This window comes from Tupaia chinensis, unplaced genomic scaffold (assembly GCF_000334495.1).
Source record: "Tupaia chinensis unplaced genomic scaffold, TupChi_1.0 Scaffold000478_3, whole genome shotgun sequence".
Taxonomy (NCBI): Eukaryota; Metazoa; Chordata; class Mammalia; order Scandentia; family Tupaiidae; genus Tupaia; species Tupaia belangeri.
Genome location: NW_006159990.1, coordinates 543,205 through 562,734, shown reverse-complemented (window position 1 = coordinate 562,734; position 19,530 = coordinate 543,205). Strand labels below are relative to the sequence as shown.

General features: G+C 38.9%; 1 protein-coding gene across 1 annotated transcript in view; it reads right to left on the bottom strand.

The window, feature by feature from the left end:
• The window catches only part of MMS22L (MMS22 like, DNA repair protein), a gene marked incomplete at its 5' end in the record, with an annotated part of 162,514 nt that overhangs the window by 124,297 nt on the left and 18,687 nt on the right, over positions 1-19,530 (bottom strand). Inside the window, 2 exons of the mRNA XM_014590732.2 lie at positions 1,105-1,278; positions 11,502-11,615. Of these exons, the coding sequence (XP_014446218.1) occupies positions 1,105-1,278; positions 11,502-11,615 (288 nt within the window). The remainder of the gene's footprint in view (positions 1-1,104; positions 1,279-11,501; positions 11,616-19,530) is intronic.

Here is a 19,530-nt window from a genome sequence, read left to right as displayed (position 1 = left end):
CCCTCCGGGGGGTGATTTCTTACTTTCTATCTCTGTCTTTCTGTCTTTCTGGCGAGTGCACGTGCCCAGTAGCAAAAAAATGTCTCCAAAAAAAAAAGTTATTCTTTTTCTAAAACAAGTAACTCATTTCTGTAGACGTGTTTTCCCTCTGCCAATATGACAAATTTTAAAACTAGAATTAAGAATCCTTGGAATGATCCAATCTCATGGTTTTGAATAAAGAAACAGGGGACAAGAAAGGTTTAAGTCATTTACTCAAGGTTACACAATTATTAATGCTTTGTAGCAGAGCAAAAAGACAAGCTATATCAGGCCTTCTACAAGTTTGCTTTTCTTTTCTTTTCTTAAACAAAAACAAAATTTATGATTTTTCAAGATGTTTATAGAAAGGCCTACAGATGTTTACAGACCCATTACATCTAGTTTTAAAGAATCTATCTCTGGGGACCAGCAGTTAGCGTAATCGCTATGTCACTGGACTCCCATGTAGTCGACCGCAGTTCGCATCCCGGACCCGGTGGCTTAAAACTCACGCTGGGCGTGTGTGCATGCGTGCCCAAGATCCCGAGAGGAGAACAGAGGAGAAGGGATTGCTGCATGGCCATCCCCCCTGGAGGTTGATTTCTCGCTTTCTGTCTCTCTCTGTCTGGTGAGCGCACGCGCCCTATAGCAAAAACCTCTCTCAAACAAACAAACAAAAAAAGAATTTATCTCTGTAAAATTATTTATTTATTTATTTTTTTGGGAGAGATTTTCACTGTAGGGCGCGTGCGCTCACCAGAAAGACAGAGAGAGACATAGAGACAGAAAGCGAGAAATCACCCCCCCAAGGGGGATGGTCATGCCGCAATCCCTTCTCCTCCATTCTCCTCTCGGGATCTTGGGCACGCACGCACACGCGCCCGGCCTGAGTTTCAAGCCACCGGGTCCGTGACACGAACCGCGGTCGACTAAGTGGGAGTCCAGCGACATAGCCATTACGCTAACTGCTGGTTCCCTCTGTAAAATTATTTTTGTGGGGTGTTTCTCCTTACTTTCTAATTTGTCTATAAAAAATATGTATTAATCAGTAACATAAGAGAGTTTTGAAATATAAGATCTTACCATTTCATCTTGTACTCCATGGCGATCAAACTGGTAAAATGATGCTACATGAGTAATAATCCACCAACTAAAACCCAATGGATCCCTGGGCTGGATTACAGGCACAGGTCTTCTTTGGTCACTTGATTTTTCAAAGAGTGTTTTAAGTACTTTATTCAACCAGCTCCAAAATGACTACAAAGATAAAGATAGGATGATTCTGTTAAATTAAGACACTATTCCACTAACCTTTGATTTCGTTTTTCCTCCTTTTTCCTACTGATGTATACATACAAAATAGAATATAAAAAATATCAAAAGAAAACTTAAATAATAAAAATACGTAGCTTTTAGAACATGACCAATACTCAAGAAACACCTCAGATATCCTCACAATTACATCTTCTCCCACCCAGGGATAATGGTTATCCTGATTTTCGTGATAAATCATTCCTTTTCTTTTATAAGTTTTGCCATATAGGCATATTTGAATATTTAATATTCATCTGTTGACTTTATGACTTCACCTGTTTTATTCTGTAATATGTATTTATAAAGTCACTTATTTCTAATAACTTGCTTCTTTTACTCAACATTATGTGTATGAACTCATCTGTATTAATGAATATAGCCAAGTTCACCAGACTATATGAATATATGACAATAAGATAAACCATTTACCCAATCTAATATTGTTGAACATTCAGTGAGTTTTAGTAAGATTTTTTTCTAGATATTTCATATAAATGCTCAGGTTAGTTATGAGACATAAAGCTGTTGACAGTGTTTCTACATTTCTAAGATGTCTACAGAATCTGAAATTGTGTTCACTTTTTAACTTGTAGCATTGACTCTTTTTATAATCTTCTCAAGAAAGATTAGCCCATTTTAGCTATCATTTGTAAGACCCAACTTTTGGTTGTTTTGATTTTCACTGTTGTTTGCTATTTTGTAACTTTTTACAATTTTTATTTTTTCCCCTGAGTTTATTATGAAGAGATTATATCTAATATCTTGAGAAATACTCTTAGTTAATTCATTTTCAACCATTTTTTTCTCTCTTTTCTATTTTAAGTTATAAATTTCCCACTAATTATAACTTTAGCTGCAGTCTCAAAGCTTTATCTTGTAGTAGGTTACTTACTTCAAAGTATATTTATGGGAGGTATTGAGAAAGTTCATGGAAAGCACATATTATTAAAGAACGATACATGGATTTCCAAATATTTTTCACCAAAATAAAGTCATACTTTGGGGCCAGCAGATGGTGTGATACTTTATGTTGCTGGACTCCCACGTTGTTGACCACAGTCCAAATCCCAAACCCAGAAGCTTAAAACTCACACTGGGCGTGTGCATGCGTGCCCAAAATCCTGAAAGAAGTATGGACTGCAGCATGGCCATCCCCTCTGGGAGATGATTTCTCACTTTCTGTCTCTGTTTCTCTAGTGAGCAAACACACCCTACAGCAAAAATCTCCTCTCTCTCAAAAAAAAAAAAAAAAGAAATATAAACTCATACTTTAATTCCAATTCTAAAACCTATCTGAAGTTCCCTTGTAACATACACCTTTTTCTTTTTCTTTTTTAATTTTTTTTTAATGAGAGGATGGGAGAGAGAGCATGTGCAGAAGAGAGAGATAAATAGAGACAGCTTTTCTCAACAGGGTCTCATCACTGTCACAACTGTTCCTGCCCCAGCCAGCATCCCAGCTAGACAGGACCACAAGTTTATACCACCACGCTTGCCTCTTTAGATTGGGCCAGAAACTGAACCCAGGTATCCCATGTAGCCTCAGACACCTTGCAGTGGTGTCCACTGCTTGTATCACCTGACAGGACCTTCAAAATATTTTTATTTATTTATTTTTATCTCATGACAGAGAGAGAATCAAACAGACAAACAACATCACAATCCTCCCTGCAGACTTCCTGCGAGCCGGGATCATGAGTATACTCCTGTACCCTGCAATGTACAGATCAACCCAGGAACCAAACCCTGATCTTCCACATGGCTTCCAGCACTACAGAGCAGCATGCTAGTACTGCCTTGCTACTGTGGCTGGGTTCAAACATTATATAATTTCTATTATCTTTACTTTTAACTTGGAGGTTAAAAAGATATTTTAATATCTCTAAGCATATAGGTTTTTCCCCCTAAAATTCAGTTATTTGCTAAATTTAACACATTATGAGCCAGATGTATCAGTTTGCTAGACTCCTCTAATATATATGGAAATTTAGCAGGTTTCTACTATTAAGAGTGTTATGAACAATACTCCAATAAATAATCTTAGGCATATACATTTTTTAAATTTTGGGTAGTATATGGTAAAGCCAAGAAATGGGGTTGCTAGGGTTCAAAGTTATAAAAATCTTTTTATATATTTTACTGCTGCCTGACTTTTTCTGAAGTCTACTGTCAAATTATTTTTCTCTTTTGAGTCATTTTGCCTTTATGCCTAAAGGAATTGGAGATGTCCTAGAAGATTCAAGGTTGTTTTTATTATTATTAATTATTATTATTTTTTTTTTTATTTATACCTTGAGAACAAAAAAGAGACACACTGTTGACAAGGTGTTCATGCTGTAGTCCACGCATGGCCAGTCATGAGCATTCACATACAACCAGCATGTACAGGGAAACCTCTGGACATGAACCTAGAATCTTCCCTGTGGGTCAAGATTACAGAGTGTTGCATTAATGCTGCACCACTGTAGCTGGCCTAGATTTTCCTGTAACATGTAAAGTCAAACAGACTCTGTAGGACATGTATTGGGATGAACTATTTGAGGCTAATCTCTCAAGTTATCTAGTAAGTCCTTTTGAAATGTAGATTTAGGTCATCATCTTTTTTTTTCTTTTATTCTTTTTATAGAGATTTTTGCTATTGGGTGTGTGCATGCACTTGTCAGAGAGACAGAGACAGGAAGTATAAAATTGCACTCCTCTCACACGGGGAGGGGACAGTCATGCCACAATCCCTTCTCCTTCATTTTCTTCTTGGAATTTTGGGCACATACACATGCACATGCACCCAGCATTATTTTAAAGTCACCAGTCCAGAACCTGAACCTAGGTAGACCATGTGAGAGTCAGTGCCTTAACTACTACACCACCTGCTGGCTGTGATTTAGATCTTTTATTCTGGGACATTTCCTTAGATTACAATTTTGAGTATTAGCTATATCTCATTGTTTTGCTTTCTTCTTTAGGGATTCCATTCATATGTATGCTTATTTCATTTTTGCCTATCTTCCATTTCAACCACTTTCTAACTCTTTACATTTCTTTATCTTACTTTATTCCCTTGTTTATTTGTCAGCCATTCTTCCATGCCCCTTATTAAATTTTCACTTAAGTGAAATTCTCTTGGATACCTTGTAGTTTAGTCAGTTTTGACTATGAGTGTGTCCTTCCATTTTGTTCTACATTTAATTTACTCTTTATCTGTCCTTGTTTTATATCCATTTGTTTTAAACATCTAGTACTTAATTCAAGATGGTTTTTTATACCCCTACATACTGTCTGAGTATATTTAATTCAATATGCACTGATTTATTATAATTTTCTTCTGCTTTGTAATTATTTCTGAAGAGATTATTAATAGCTAAAATATGGGACCAGTAGTTAGCGTAATGGCTATGTTGCTAGACTCCCGCGTAGTCGACCGTGGTTCGAGTCCCGGACTCGGTGGCTTAAACTCACGCTAGGCGCGTGTGCATGTGTGCCCAAGATCCCGAGAGGAGAATGGAGGAGAAGGGACTGCGGCGTGGCCATCCCCCCGGGGGGTGATTTCTCGCTTTCTATTTCTCTGTCTCTCTGTCTGTCTGGCGAGCGCACGTGCCCTATAGCAAAAACCTCTTCAAAAAAAAAAAAAATAGCTGAAATATGTCAGTTTTGTTTGTTTTTCTTCTAATAATGTTATGATAAAGACATACTTAGTTTTAGTCTTTGTATTTTTCAAATTTGGACTAGGCAAAAAATTACTAGTTTAGGGACACCATCTTCTACTGACAAACAGAAATTGAATTATCTCACTGAACTTTTCTTCTTGGTGGAGGAAGACTGGGTATGAGTCCCCTGTTATTTTTTTTTTCCTTTTGGTTATTGGTGGTACATTGTTTATTTATTATTTTTTAAGAGATTTTTGCTATAGGGCAAAGAGAGAGACAGACAGGAAGTGAGAAATCATCCCCTCCCCCAAAGGGGGTGGCCACAATACAACCCTTTTTCCTCCTGGGATTTTAGGCACATACGCACACATGCCCGGTGTGAGTTTAAGCTGCCGGGTATGGGACTCAAATTGCAGTTAGCTACATGAGAGTCCAGCGACGTAACCATTATGCTACCCACTGGTCACAGTAGTACTTTATTTTATAAAAACCGTTTTAAGTTTTTCGCTTTTCTCTCCTGTCCTCTTCACTACCCAACCGTCAAAGGCTCCCACTACTCACTTTTTGCTTTTGTATCTTCAGAAACTGTCTCCAAAGACATCCTCACATCATGCACATGCTTTTATGTTCCTTTCCAATAGCCATTTCTACAATCTGGAAGGAAGCTTTTGCAGTATTTCCACATTCTGACAATGATTTTAGGCCAACTTTATGACTGCCATCAGCTCTCTTCTGAGCAGTTTTCCTCAGACTATTCCTGCTTATTAAAAAGTCTTGTGGTAAAAGAACTAGTGATTGTTACTTTTTAAAATTTACAGCATCAAGAATTCTTATTCTGTGGTTGTATTATCAGCATGTTTTTAAGTGATTTTATTTGTTCTTGCTGTTGTATATTTTCTGAGGGCTAACGTAAGAAGATGTAAACTTAGGCATCCATCTGATCTTCTTGGCTACCTGTTAGCCAATGCTTGAAAAATAAATGTTGTTTCTGAGATCTTTGCCTTAGAGTATGTGAACTAGCCAGAGAGAGAAAAAAGACAGAGGGAAACTGAGAAATCACCCCACAGTGGGGATGACCATGCTGCAATCCCTTCTCCACTCTCCTTCCAGGATGTTGGCTATGCATCCACACACGCCTGGCGTGATTTTCAAATCAGGGAGTTCGGGACGCAAACTGCAATCAGGCATGTGGGAGTCCAGCGATTTAATCACTATGCCACCTGATGGCCCCACTGCTTGAAATATTTAATAAAATCCAGGTGATATGAACTCAGGTATAAACTTGCATTAAGACTGAATTGCAATAATAAATATACAAAAGCTATTTTAATTTTCTACAAAAGGCCATAGTAAAAGACAGGCAATTTTCATTACAAATTTAGTTCTAGTGACCACATTTTCTTGGGTGACCAGATTTATGGATACTGTATTAACAGGCTATCAACTTGGGTTACCTCTAAGCTTTGCCTCATATCTTTGTAGTATATAATTCACAAAAGCCAGAGTTCAGGTTTATACAGTTCATCAACTGTCTGTTAAGCTATGAGGCAGCTTCAATGTTCAACCACCCTGAATTACACCAACATTTAGCATTTGGTATTTTCTACCAGCTTACTACACCTTTAAAATGCTTGTTATATAGTAGCCAACATTATTAGACTAATGTTTTGTAAAAAGTTCAAACTCTCTTACTCTCAAGAATGGAAATTCTTGGGACCAGCAGTTAGCGTAATGGCTATGTCACTGGAATCCCACATAGTCGACCGCAGTTCGTGTCCCAGACCCAGTGGCTTCAAACTCACACCGGGCGCGTGTGTGTGTGTGCCCAAGATCCCGAGAGGAGAATGGAGGAGAAGGGATTGCAGCGTGGCCATCCTCCCTGGGGGTGGGGGATGGTGATTTCTTGCTTTCTGTCTCTCTGTCCCTCTCTGTCTTTCTGGCAAGTGCATGCACCCTATAGAGAAAACCTCTCAAAAGAAAAAAAGAAAAGAATGGAAATTCTTGGGCTGGTCCTGTGGTCTAGTGGGTTAAAGGGGGCTGGATCTCACATGGCTAACTGGATTGTGAATCCCAGTCATGGTGGCTTAAAAAATATACCACATGTGTGTCCATGCATGTCCCAAATCCTGATAGGAGAGAAACAGAAAAGGGTCTGTGGTATGAATGGGCCCCATTGCAGAGTGCTTATTCCCTCTCCTTGTCAGTTTCTGAAAAACCCATGTGCCCTCTGGCAGTTAAAAAAAAAATAAGAATGAAAACTCTTAATTTGACCATCAAAATAATCTTTAAAATCTGCAAATTGATATAACTTATTTTGGAGTTTTAAAAAAATTAAATGGGAGGGGCAACAGGTGGTGTCATGGTTAAAACACTGGATTTCCACATGGCCGACCACAGATGAATCCCGGACCCAGTGGCTTAAAAATCATGAGAGTACATGTGCATGATGCCTCAAGTTCCAAGAACAGAACGGAGGACAGGGGACTGCAATGTGCCTATTCCTCCAGGGATTGAGTTCTCACTTTCTCTCTCCCTCTCTCTGGTAAATGCACCACTATGGTAAAAGTGTAAAATAATGACCACTGATCTTTGATATTTTTTAGACAAATAAGTCTAACTACCACATAATAGAAAGATCATGAAAATAATTTAGGTTAAACAATATGTTACTATGTATAAATCTATGATTTAGTAATGTAATTTAATTTTAACCTGCAAGTACTTTTCTGCTTAAAATGTTGGCAAATGACATGATTGTATACATAGAAGACCCAATAGTATCCATGAAAAAACTTCTCGAGTAAAGAGTAGAGACTCCAGAAATAGACCCCAAAACATACAGTCAACCTATCTTTGACAAAGGGTACCAGTCAATCCAGTGGGAAAAAGGAAACCTTTTTAGGAAATGGTGCTGGAAAAACTGGGTATCCAACTGCAGAAAGATGAATCTGAACCCCTATCTGTCACCATTAACAAAAATCATATCAAAGTGGATCAAAGATCTAAACCTAAGACCACAAAGTATAAAACTACTGGTGGAAAACACCGGGGAAATTCTGGGAGACATTGTGGTTGGCAAAGATTTCTTAAGCAAGACTCCCAAAGCACAGGCAATGGTCCCCAAAATTTCAGGTGGGATTACATCAGATTAAGGAGATTCTACATAGCAAAAGACAGTAATTAGTGTGAATCAACAACCCTCTGAATGAGAATTTTTGTTAACTGTGCCACAGATAAGGGACTGATAACCAGAATACACAGGGAACTCAAGCAGCTTACCTGGAAGAAAATAGTTAATCCAATTAAAGAGGAGAAAATGAGCTGAATAAACAACTTTCTAAGGAAGACATACGAACAGCCAAAAAGCATGTGAAAAAGTGCTCAACATCCCTCATTGTAAGGAAGATGCAGATCAAAACCATAATGAGATACCACCTAACCCCAGTCAGAATGGCAAAGATTAAAAAACAAATAATGGAAAGTGCTGGAGAGGATGTGGTAAAAGGGGGACACTCCTACACTGTTGGTGGGAATGTAAATTGGTCCAGCCACTGGAGAATTATACAGTTCCTCAAAGACCTTCAAATAGAACTACCATATGATCCAGCAATTCCACTCCTAGGAATCTACCCAAAGAACAGGAGAGCACTCAGTTAGAAAAATGCCTGCACAACTATTTTCACTGCAGTATTATTCACGATTGCTAAGACATAAAATCAACCCAAATGTCCGCAAACAGATGAATCGATTGAAAAATTATGGCACATACTCCATGGAATACTATTCAGCCATAAAAAAAACAAGGCCCTGGAATTTGATAGAAAGTGAATGAATATGGAAGATTTGTTGCTGAGTGAAGCAAGTCAGGCTATGAAAGAGAGATACTGTACATCTCCACTTAACATATACCTACTATCTGTACTCTATGGTAGAGACTAAAAGACTGGAGAACAGAAAAGCATTAAAAATTGTAATGGACACTAGAGACAAAGTGGAAAAAGAGTGTAGGAGGGGAAGAACATAGGAAAGGTAATTTTGAAAAAAAATAGAGAGGTAAGACACTTGTGGGACACAGATAAGGTTTTTATCTGTTGACGAGGATGTGTATAATAGTCTCAACTGGGCTGGACTGAGGTGTATATCATGCTGGGTAAAGTCTCTTCAGAATTTAAATGATGTATAGTGACTTAATGTATGAATAATAATTCCTTTTCTTTTGGAGAGGTTTTCGCTACAGGGCGCGTGCGCTCGCCAGACAGAGAGACAGAGACAGAAAACGAGAAATCATCCCCCAGAGGGGATGGTCACGCCGCAATCTCTTCTCCTCCATTCTCCTCTCGGGATCTTGGGCACACATGCACATGTGCCCGGCATGAGTTTTAAGCCACCAGGTCCAGGACACGAACCGCGGTCAACTATGTGGGAGTCCAGCGACATAGCCATTACGCTAACTGCTGGTTCCCATGAATAATAATTTTTAAAATTAATAAAATCATCAGTATTACAAAGCCTACTGGCAACAACATAAGTGTGCCTCCCTTAGCTATCTGTGGTTTATGCTTCAAGACTACATTATAAAACAGTATCAATTCTAAAGAAATGCAAATGTCTTATACTCAAGTAATACAGAGAGATCCTTGTACACAAAAGAGAAACTGATATTTACTGTTATCAAGGAAGTTTTAAAACCTGGCAAATCAAAGAAAATACTGGGTGAGACTTTATAACATTTAAATATCATTGGTGAAAGCTAAAGTCTTATTCTGACAAACCAAAATGCCAGGAGAAAAAAAATCTTCCTATAATTAGCAAAAATATATTAAATTTATACTTATTTGCTGTTAAAATAATATCTCAAAATAAATATAGTACTTATAAACTGCAAAAATTGTTGTTTTTAAAATCAGATAGCAGTACCCAGATCCTGAACTGTAGAAAACTGCAAAATTTAAAAGTCCATAAAAAATCAAAAGTACATTTTAATATACCATAAACTACTTTTTAGTATCAATTCTCAAGTAATTGTACTTACTGCTGTCTATGAATAGTTTTCTTTTTAAATAATCCACATGTGAGATAAAACAAAGCCCTTTTATGAATTCAGACTTTACTCAAAATGAGATGAAAGAAGATTTCTAAAGTATTCCACTTTGTGCTTCTTTTCCTCTCTTTAAAGGAGACATACAAAATTGAGTAATAGAAATCTATACTTATTTCACCCCAAATCTTCTAAATCTGCTGTATTTTTTGACTAAAATGTTTTCTAGATTAGATGCTATTAACTATTTCAGCCTCAATATTTCCTGAAAGGGAGGGAAAAAAAACCTTGAAAAAATGAAAGTCAAATTTTGTTCTTCTCCTAGATTTTATATATTGTTGGGTTCTTGGGAAAGTCATGACACGTTTTTGCATAGAAAAATGCATCATGACTTTCCTAACAACCTAATATTTTAATCTTCTTTATCCATGGCGGATACATTCCAGGACCCCTATTCCAAACAAATGCCTGGAACCATGGATAATAGCAAATTGTACCAAATGTTTTTGTCCCATACACACTTATGTACAATAAAGTTTAATTTATAAATTAGGCACATTAAAGGATTAACAATAACAAATGATAGAATTACAACAATATACTATAGTAAAAGGTATATGAAAGTGGCCTGACTCCCCTTCTCTCTCTCAAAGTATTTTATTTCACTGTGTATACTCACATATCCTTGAACTGTGCTTGAGCATGGGTAGCTAAAACTGTAAAAAGCAAAATCATAAACAACCACTAATTCAGGGTTAAAAATAAATAGGGTTAAAAATAATGCAGGTATCGGGAACCAGCAGTTAGCGTAATGGCTATGTCGCTGGACTCCCACGTAGTCGACCGCAGTTGGCGTCCCGGACCCGGTGGCTTAAAACTCACACAGGGCGCGTGTGCGTGCGTGCCCAAGATCCTGACAGGAGAATGGAGGAGAAGGGGTTGTGGCGTGACCATCCCCCCTGGGGGATGATTTCTCGCTTTCTATCTCTCTGTCTCTCTCTGTCTGGTGAGCGCACGTGCCCTATAGTGAAAACCTCTCCAAAAAAAAAAAAAATGCAGGTATTCAGTACTCGGTTAATGATCAGTTTGGTGGTTGTTACTATCTAATTATAAAGAAGGATCTTTTTTTTTTTTTTTTGAGAGGTTTTTCACTATAGGGTGCGGGCGCTGGCCAGACAGACAGAGAAAGACAGAGAGACAGAAAACGAGAAATCACCCCCCAGAGGAGATGGCCACGCCGCAATCCCTTCTCCTCCATTCTCCTTTCGGGATCTTGGGCATGCACACACATGCGCCCGGCGTGGGTTTTAAGCCACCGGGTCCAGGACGCGAACTGCGGTCAACTACGTGGAAGTCCAGCGACATAGCCATTCCACTAACTGCTGGTTCCAAGGATCGTAACTTTTGTTTTTTGGCCAAAGCCACTGACTAACCTCAATATAGGAGAGAGTAACAGTAATTAACATATCAAGTATACAGCTTACTTCTGAGAGAGAGAATTTCCTTCTGTGGTCCAGAAGATGAATGAGTAGAACCCATAATTCCTGAATACACGCACACGGGCAATGGTGACTCACTAAGGCTTCAGAAGGCCTGACCTGTGGGAAAAAAAAATGAAGTAAGTTACTTATAAGAGGACAGGACAAAGTTGAAGACATCAGTACATACTTATTGATATCATAATCAAAGGAGCATGGTAGTAGAGTAAAAACAGTCACAGACCAACAGAACAAATAAAAGAGCATGAAAATGAATCAATATACTTAAAAGATAGTTCACGTTTGACAAGGTGACAACACACAATGGAGAAAGGATGGTCTCTTCAATAGTGTTAAGAAAACTGGATATCCACATACAGAAGACTGATTTTGCACCCTCACCTTGCACCACATACAAAAATCAACTTGAGATGAATTAAAGACTTAAATACAAAACTAAAACTGGGGCCAGCAGGTGGCATAGTGGTCAAGGTGCTAGACTTCCACATGGCCAACCACGGTTCAAGTTCTGGACTCGGAGGCTTGAAACTCATGTCAGGCATGTGTGCGCGCATGCTCAAAATCCCAAGGGAAGGGACTGTGGCATGGTCATCTCCCCTGGGGGTTGATTTCTCACTTTCTCTCCCTCTGTCTCTCCAGTAAGCTTATGTACCCTATAACAAAAATTTCTCAAAAAAATAAGTAAGTAAAACTTAGTGGGGGAAAAAAAAATACAAGGCTAAAACTACCAGAAGAAAACTTAGGGGAAGGTGACATCAGCCAGATGGCAGAATAGGAAGTCTAAGGTCCTATATCCCCCCACATAAAGTTAACTGTCAACAGAGACCAGAATATCCTTTCAAAAACCCCAACACTTGGAACAAAGCCTGAGACGCCCACATGGCTCGCAGAACTGAATGGAATCCAAATTAGAGGGGTGAAAAGAAAGGTCTAACTCTCCCACTCCTCCTCCACTGTCTTCAAGTTAGCACAGTACCAGATGGAGAGGGTTTCCCTAGCCCCCACTTTCTGCCAAGGAAAAAGAACCAAAGGCAGATACCCAGCTTCTCTAGAATCTAAGGTACTTCTCAGGAAGCCCACTCCAGTCTCGCCTGATAAGGAATACAAAGGAAAATAGCACAGCTAAGGTGAAAACAAAGGAAAGGTTATACTGAAAACCATGGAGATCTCTCAATGGTACCTCCTTAACCTGCCAGCTGCAGTGCCTGATTAGAGATGGCCAACCTCATAGCTCACCTACAAGGCTGAGCTGGCTGCTGTTAATTTTTCATTTGTTTAGTAACTGCCAATTAAAAAAACAAAGAAAGAAATTAAAAAAAAAAAAAAAACTTGCTTTAGGGAAGCTGTGCTCACCAGTGAGCGAGAGGAAGTGAGACAGCATCCCCAAGGGTGGATGGCCACGACATAATCCCTTCTTCTCCATTCTCTTCTCAGAATTTTGGACACACACACAGACACACAGTGTTTTCCAAACCACTGGGTCTGGGATTCAAAAGACAGAGTCAGCCACGTGAAATCCAGTCACCTCAACCATGACACCACTGACTGACTACGTTTAGAATCACAGTAGGAAGTTCAGTCTCCCTTGAGACCCTAGTCTGCTAGTGTCCCCTCCCAGCCTCAGAACGACTCCACCCACAAACAAATCAATCCAGTCAGGAATATACACAGCTCCAGCAACATCAGAGAAGCAAAGAGGCTAGACTTCTTCCAGAAAGTCGAGCTGCACTACCATTGTCAAAAAGCTCGCCCAATGACCCTGCACAAGCAGTAAGGTTCCATCTCTACATGTGGAGAACAGTAGGGACTATACCTGCTTGACCCAGAAGGTCAGTCAATCAACTCAAGTCAAAAGTCCACCACACAGTGCCATAGTGGCATGGGAACAATCCTCAATCATGCCTTTCTAAGGAGTATATCCTCTAGCTCTGCCTGTACTAAACTTAATCTGCCTAACTTAGAGCTAAACCTGCAGTCCAGCCTAACTACAGATTATAAATAATTGAAGTGTCCAATCAGTGAATACTTCTATCACTGGCCTGACTAGATGCCACCACGGTACTCAGCCAGCAGATCCACTGGCAGCACACCCTAACCAGTGGTCTCACTGAACAGTGGAGTCCAGCTAGCAGCTCCACCCAACATCTGAACAAAGGCAGTGGCCCAACTCTTAGAGAACTCAAAACAACCTCTACCTACCCAAGTCATTAAAGCTAGCTCTTCTATAGTCAGAGGCCATACTAAAGTAAAAGTCTGTTTTTGCCAAACAATATCTGTAAAGAACAGAATAGGAGGTTGTCTCCTCAAATGCATGGATAACTCAAGGACACAATCATTACAAAGAATCAGAGAATTATGGCATCTCCAAAAGAAACTAATAAAGATCTAGTAATGGACCCCAAAGAAAGGGAGATCAATGAAATGGCTAACAAAACTCAGAATACTATTTATAAATAAATAAACTGCAAGAATATACGAAGAGAAAATTTAATGAAATTTGGAAAATACAAGAAAAAGGGAGTTAGATGAAGAAATAGAAATAATTTTTAAAATCCTAGACATGAAGACAAGACAGACAGATTTCAATATTCATCAACTGGGAACCAGCAGTTAGCATAATGGCTATGCTGCTGGACTTCCATGTAGTCACCTGTGGTTCGTGTCCCAGACCTGGTGGCTTAAAACTCATGCCGGTCACGCATGCGTGCATGCCTAAGATCCCGAGAGGAGAATGGAGGAGAAGGGATTGCAGCGTGGCCATCCCCCCTGGAAGGTGATTTCTCGCTTTCTGTCTCTCTGTCTCTCTGTCTGGCGAGCGCATGCGCCCTATAGCAAAAACCTCTCCAAAAAAAAAATATATGTATATTCATCAACATCAACAGCAGACTTGTCAAGCAGAAAAAAAAATCAGTGAGCTGGAAGACAAAACATTGAAGTATCTGGTCAGAGGGACAAAAAGAATAAAAAAGAATGATCAAAGTCCATGGGAATTATGGAACATTATCAAGAGAACAAATTTTTGTATAAAAGAAATTACAGAAGAAAGAGAAAAGGGGCCAGAAATCGTATTTAAAGAAATAATGGCTGAAAACTTTGCTAATGTGGGGATAGATGCCAACACCCAAGTATAAGAAAAACAGATGACTCCACTTAAATGTAAGACAAAGAGGGGTAAAACAGGACACATACTAAACTGCCATAAATCTAATAAAAAGAAAAAACTCTGAGAGCAATATGAGACAAGAAGCCCCATCATATACAAAGGAATGGCAGCATGAGTATGAGCAGGTTTGTCAGGAAACCCCGCAGGGCAAGGGAATCAATGAAATACTCTAATTAAATGAAATACTCTAAGAGCTGAAAAAGAAAATGCCAAAAAGAACACTTTATCCACCAAAGCTGTCCTTCAGAAATGAGGGAGAAAAAAAACTTTTCCAAGGCAAACAAAACCTAAAGGATTTATTTATTTATTTTTAACTGCCAGAGGGCATGTGCACTCACCAAAGGCAGAGAAGAGGGAGAGGGAGAGTTACCTCCTAATGGGGCATAGTCACACTACAATTCTCCTCCATTTCTTTATCCTGTCAGGATATTTGGGCATACACATACACATGCCTGGTGGTTTTTAAAGACTGGGGTCAGGACATGAACTGTTCAGTCAGTACAAGAAGCCCCATCATATACAAAGGAATGGCAGCATGAGTATGAGCAGGTTTGTCAGGAAACCCCGCAGGGCAAGGGAATCAATGAAATACTCTAATTAAATGAAATACTCTAAGAGCTGAAAAAGAAAATGCCAAAAAGAACACTTTATCCACCAAAGCTGTCCTTCAGAAATGAGGGAGAAAAAAAACTTTTCCAAGGCAAACAAAACCTAAAGGATTTATTTATTTATTTTTAACTGCCAGACCGTCAGAAATGAGGGAGAAAAAAAACTTTTCCAAGGCAAACAAAACCTAAAGGATTTATTTATTTATTTTTAACTGCCAGAGGGCATGTGCACTCACCAAAGGCAGAGAAGAGGGAGAGGGAGAGTTACCTCCTAATGGGGCATAGTCACACTACAATTCTCCTCCATTTCTTTATCCTGTCAGGATATTTGGGCATACACATACACATGCCTGGTGGTTTTTAAAGACTGGGGTCAGGACATGAACTGTTCAGTCAGTCATGTGGATCCAATTTCCTTAACCACTAGGCTACAGGGCTAGCACAGGAGCTCTTTAAACTGAAAAAGGCACCTATTAAAATGAAGCATATGAATGCACAAAATTCAGTAGTACAACAGAATCTTATTCACAATACTGTATGACTGTAATGGTGGTGTGTAAGGCAATGTTATTTCTAGTATAAGACAAAAGTATTAGTAACACAGCTAAAACAAATAGTCAAGGAATACACACTCTAAAATGATGTAAATTCTGCCATCAAAAACATATTAGAGAGGAACAAAAGGATAAAACAGATGAATACAATTAAAGTTAAATTGTTATCAGCTTGAAATGGGCTATTATAAACATTCCATGTAAGCTTCATGGTAACCAAAAAACTAAAATCTTTAGAAGCAGCACAAAACTAAACTAGACAGGATTCAAAGCAGAAAACCATGAAACCACAAAGAAAGAGCATTAATCTCCTTATCTAGATCCATCAGAGTTCTTGTATACCTAGTACATGGTCAATGAGCAGTTACATTTTGAAAGAAATTTTTGTAAACACTAGGTCTCAACACAGTACTTAACATATTCAGTAAATCATGCTATAAACAGATGTGCTATCAAGAGTTTTTGTTGTTCTGGGAACCAGCAGTTAGCGTAATGGCTATGTCGCTGGATTCCCACGTAGTCGACCGCGGTTCGCGTCCTGGGCCCGGTGGGCACTTGTGCGTGCGTGCCCAAGATCCCGAGAGGAGAATGGAGGAGAAGGGATTGTGGCGTGCCCATCCCCCTGGGGGGGGGGGGATTTCTTGCTTTCTGTCTCTATGTCTCTGTCTGTCTGGCGAGCGCACGCGCCCTATAGCGAAAAAAACCTCTCCAAAAAAATTTTTAAAAATAAATTAAAAAAAGAGTTTTTGTTGTTCTGTTTTCAGAGCATAGGCAGTGTAGATTAAGCACCATTGTTAAGGGTGCTAGAATTTTCCGAATGGCAAATGAACATTGGCTTCAACTTAAAAGATATCAGCTGCTTAACCCCTGACAAGAAAGTAAGCCTGTCCTTTGAAGTCAGGCAATGAAAGTCCTAGATGGCATCTTCTTTCAATAAGACTATTTTGGTCACATTGAAAATCTGTTGTTTAAGGGGCCAGATGGTGGCACAGCAGTAAAACGCAATGCTCTGTGAGGCTGACCCACACGGGAAGGTTCTAGGTTTATGTCCAGAGTCCTCCCTAAATATATATAGGACATGTGTGTGCCCAAAGTCTAGGGATGGTTGAAACTGGCAGTACACTGTTGAAAATGCTGTCTGTCTCTGTTTTTATCTCACTTGCTCACAGAAGAAATAAACAAACACATATTGAAAGAAAAGAAAGAAAATCTGTTTAGTGGAACCACCTTCATAAATTATCTTAGCCAGATCGTCTGGATAACTTGCTGCAGCTTCTGCACCACCACTTTCTGCTTTACCTTGCACTTTTGTTATGGAGACTGCTTCTCTACATACACCTCATGGACCAACCTCTATTAACTAAAAGTTTTCTTGTGCAGCTTCCTTACCTCTCTTAGCCTTCACAGAATTGAAGTTAGGGGATTTGGCTTTGGCTTAAGGGAATGCTGTGACTGGTTTGATCTACTTTCCACATCACTAAGACTTTCTTCACATCAGCAACAAGGCTGCTTTGTATCATTTGTGTGTTCACTAAAGTGGCACAATGAATTTCTTTGAAGGACTTTCCTTTGCATTCATTACTTGGCTGATTGGTATAAGAGGTTTTGTTTTCAGCCTCTCAACTTTCTACATACCTTCCTCACTAAACTTAACCATTTCAAGCTTTTGATTTAAACTATGAAATATGTGAAGATACTGTAGGGTTATGAACTGACCTAATTTCAATACGCTCCTGTCTCAGGGAATAGGGATGCCTGAGGAGCGGGTTGGTGGAAAGGTCAGAACATACATAACATTTACTGACTTAGTTGGGAGTGCTTTGTGGTATTCCAAAACAATTACAATAGTAACATCAAAGATTATTGATCACACATTGTAATAAAATACTAAAAAATGTTTGGGACCAGCTGGATGGTCTGGTGGTTAAAATAGACAGCTGATAGATCTGACATGGTCGACCAGGTTGTTCCAAGTCCTGAACTGGGCAGGGCAGCTTGAAAAACAGTATGCATGAGTGCCCCAAATCCCAAAAGTAGGGAGAGCACATGCTGTTGAAAAATGGAACGGACAGACTTGGTTGATACAGCACTATGTGTAAAAAAAAAAATGCAGTTATCTGTGATACCCAATGAAGTGAAGTGCTATCAAACAAGGTATTCCTGTATATCCAAAGAAAATGAGTCAGCATGTCCTAGATATTTATGTACTCTCATGTTCACTGCAGTATTCATATTAGCCAGCATATGGGCTCAATCTAAGAGTCCACCAACAAATGAATTAATAAAGTAGGGCATATATATATATATATACATATACATATATATATATAAAAGCAGCTGGATCCCACAAATAATATTTATTCATTTATTTATTTATCATTTACAACAACACGGATAAACTAAAAAAGACTTATGTTAAGTGAAACATGCCAAGCCAGAAAGACAAATACTGCATGCTCTCCCTTATGTGGGAAATCTAAAAAAGTTGATCCAAAGAAGCAGAGCAGGAACAGCCAGTGTCATGGTGGTTAAAGCAGCTGGATCCCACATGGCTGACTGTGTGATTTAAGTACTGAACCTGGCAGCTTGAGAAATACACTGGGCATGAGTGCATGCTTGCCCAAAATACCAAGGGAAAAATGGAGGAGAAGGGATTGTGATGTGACCATCTCTCAAGGGGGTACTCTCTCACTTTTCCTCCCTCTCTCCAGTGCACACATCCTCTAGCAAAAATTTTAAAAAACAAAGTAGAAGTAAAATAGAATGATGGTTATAAGGAGTGATGGTGGGGTGGAGTATGTCGATGAGAGGATACAAAATCAGTGAGATAAGAGGAGTAAGTTCAAGAAATTTATTGTAGAGCATGGTGATAATAGTAAACATGGATTGTATTCTTGAAAATCACTAAGTAGATTTTAATTGTTTTCATCACAGAAAATGAGTAAATATGTGAGGTAATGCACATGTTAATTAGCTCAATTTAGCCATTTCACAATACATACATATTTCAAAACTGTTGTATATGATAACCATATACAATTTTTGTCAATTACAAATTAACTTTAAAAATTACAATATTAATTCACTAATTAGTTGTAAACATGCTAACTAAATTTAAAAGTACAATAATAATATCATATCATCTAAATTTTAAAAACCATAAATCTAGGCTTTCCAAAATTTCAATTTTCCCATAAGTGTGACTTATGCTTGCAATCTGAGATAAGCGATAATAATCTATAAATTTTCAGTATTTAAATACGAACATAATACTTTTTTTTTTTTAATGGAGAGGTTTTTCGCTATAGGGCGCATGCACTCGCCAGACAGACAGAAAGAGACATAGAGACAGAATGCGAGAAATCACCCCCCAGGGGGGATGGCCATGCCGCAATCCCTTCTCCTCCATTCTCCTCTGGGGATCTCGTGCACGCCCGCCCATGCACCCGGCGTGAGTTTTAAGCCACCGGGTCTGGGACGTGAACCGCGGTCGACTACATGGGAGTCCAGCAACATAGCCATTACGCTAACTGCTGGTTCCCCAAACATAATACTTTTAAATCAACATCTCCACTCTATGATAAATGCAATTTAGTGAAAACATACAATTTCACCCAGATCTTTTATGAAAAGAAAAAAATCTTTTTTTTTTTTTTTTTTTTGGAAGTTTTTCCTTGTGGGGGGCGTGG